General features: G+C 55.6%; 1 protein-coding gene across 1 annotated transcript in view; it reads left to right on the top strand.

Annotated features, from left to right (window-relative positions):
• The window catches only part of CEP131 (centrosomal protein 131kDa), a 47,744-nt gene that overhangs the window by 22,393 nt on the left and 22,844 nt on the right, over positions 1–2,507 (top strand). The window contains exons 3-4 of the mRNA XM_011968210.1: positions 832–946; positions 1,200–1,327. Of these exons, the coding sequence (XP_011823600.1) occupies positions 832–946; positions 1,200–1,327 (243 nt within the window). The remainder of the gene's footprint in view (positions 1–831; positions 947–1,199; positions 1,328–2,507) is intronic.

Here is a 2,507-nt window from a genome sequence, read left to right as displayed (position 1 = left end):
TGTGTGTGGTGTATGTGGTGTGTATGTGTGTGGTGTGTGTATGTGTATGGTGTGTGGTGTGTTGTGTGTGTGGTGTGTGTGGTGTTGTGTGTATGGTGTGTGGTGTGTGGCGTGTTACGTGGTGTATGTAATAAATGTGTGTGGTGTGTGGTGTGGTGTGTGTTGTGTCACCACCATCAGCCAGGCCACGGTTTTGATCCCAACTGATGAGTTGTGTTTGGTGCCGCTGTGGCCTCCCCTGGGGACTGATGAGTTGTGTGTGGTGCAGCTGTGGCCTCCCCGGGGCAGGGTGCGGTGGGGATGGGCCACCAGCCCGTGCCTTGCAGCTGTGCTTCCCCTTCCGCTCTGAGCAGCAGCGTGTGTGGCTCCTTGTTCCCAGGGAAGAGGGTGGCAGCAGAGGCAGCCACGGTATTTAAGGCCCTCGGTGGGCAGCTGGGTGCGCAGGCTCACACCTGCAATCCCAGCACTCTGGGTGGCCCATGTGAGAGGATCTTTTGAGCCCAGGAGTTCGAGACCAGCCTGCGCAACACAGCCAAAACCCTGTCTCTACTAACATTTAAAAAAAAAGAAAAAAGAAGTAAGTCCCTTGTCTCCAGAAGCTGTGATCAGTGTGACTGATGAAGCTCCCAGGGGCTTCTGACAGAAACGCCCAGCTCCACTGAGGAACCCTGGCCAGGCACGGTGTTCAGATCGGGGCTTTGGGCCTGGAAACAGAGTTGCTGCTAGTCCCTCGGCCCCTCTGTCCTCGCGGGACCTGCCTGGTCTGTGTGCCTAGCATCGGCTTCCTGGCTGGTGACTCTTTCCTTGTGTGCCGCCTTCTCTCTGACGCAGGCCAGCGGAGCCCACGGACTTCCTGACACTCTTCGAGGGTAGTCCCAGTGGGAAAAAGAGGCCAGCCAGCCTGAGCACAGCCCCCAGCGAGAAGGGAGCCACCTGGAACGTCCTGGTAAGGTGGTGCGTGCGGCCGCGCGTCTTGGTCTCTGCGATGGGATTGTGGCCTGGTTCCTAATTTGTTGTCACTGCCTTTGCAAAAGGGCACTGCAGGGAGGGTGTCGAGCTTACATCTCACATGGCAGACCCTGGGATATCCACCTGCCTGTGTGGGAAGTCAGGGGCTCCTCCCGTTTGTGGGAGAGGCAAGGAAGGGACGGGGTGGCTGGGTGTGTGCGGGCGGTGTCACGGGCTGAGCTGTCTAACAGGATGACCAGCCCCGGGGTTTCACCTTGCCACCCAATGCCCGGAGTTCCAGTGCCCTTGACTCACCGGCGGGCCCGCGGAGGAAAGAATGCACCATGGCCCTGGCCCCCAACTTCACTGCTAACAACAGGTACGACCTGTGCAGGTGCCCACGACATGCACCGATGGGAGGCTCCTGGAGTGGAAACTGTGTGTATCTTTGTCTTGTTTATGGCTGGTTCAGGGTGCTTTGGAATGAATGAATGAATGAGTGAGTGAGTGAAAGAATGGCTTTCATTCCCAAGGGCACAGGCAGGAGGCTGCCAGGTGGCGTCTTGCACACGAGGGGCTCTTGGCCCAGGCTTTGCTCTTACAGCGTTTCAGGCCATGGGGAGGCTCACATGGGGCTGAGAGGGTGGGGTCTGGGGAGGGACCTTGGCCGAGGAGGTTTGTAGGGGGCCTAGGGAAGCCCCAAAATAAATGGACTCCAGGCAGCTGCCTCTGAGCCTTGAAGGAGAGTGTAGGCTCCTTGGGCTAGGCCTCAGAGGACCCATGAGTGGAAGGGATTGGGGACACATTTTTCCTCTGGCATTTAGAGTCTTTGCCAAAGGAATAGTCTCAGGGGAAAGACCGTGTGGTTATTCACCAGGGTTGGCACAGGAAGAATTCTTGCCTTTTTTTTTTTTCTTTTTTTTTTTTTTGAGACGGAGTCTTGCTCTGTCACCGGGCTGGAGTGCAGTGGCACAATCTCGGCTCACTGCAACTTCTGACTCCCTGGTTCAAGCGATTCTCCAGCCTCAGCCTCCCAGTAGCTGAGATTATAGGCACGTGCCACCACGCCCAACTAATTTTTGTATTTTTTTTTGGAGAGATAGGGTTTCACCATGTTCCCTAGGATGGTCTTGATCTCCTGACCTCATGATCCACCCGCCTTGGCCTCCCAAAGTGCTGGGATTACAGGCGTCGCACCCAGCCCAATTCTTGCTTTAAGTTAGAGACAGGTTCTCATCTGTCACCCTGACTGGCGTCCACGATCATAGCTCACTGCAGCCTCTACCTCCTGGGCTCAAGCCTTTGGAGTAGCTGGGACCACAGGTGCACACCACCACTCCTAGCTAATTTTTAAATTTGTTGTAGAGATGAAGTCTCACTGTGTTGCCCAGGCTGGTCTCAAACTCCTGGGCTCAAGCAATCCTCCCTCCTCGGCCTGCCCCAAAGCCCTGGGATTACAGGTGTGAGCCCCCATACCTGGCCTGAAAATTTGCCTTAGTATTATCAGAGTTACATGTGCATACACAGTGAAAATGTCAAACAGCACCATAGGCTTAAAA

The sequence above is a fragment of the Mandrillus leucophaeus genome, unplaced genomic scaffold (genome assembly GCF_000951045.1).
Source record: "Mandrillus leucophaeus isolate KB7577 unplaced genomic scaffold, Mleu.le_1.0 Scaffold1, whole genome shotgun sequence".
NCBI lineage: Eukaryota > Metazoa > Chordata > Mammalia > Primates > Cercopithecidae > Mandrillus > Mandrillus leucophaeus.
The sequence above is the reverse complement of the archived record's forward strand: the minus strand, read 5'-3'. Positions and strand labels throughout refer to the sequence as shown.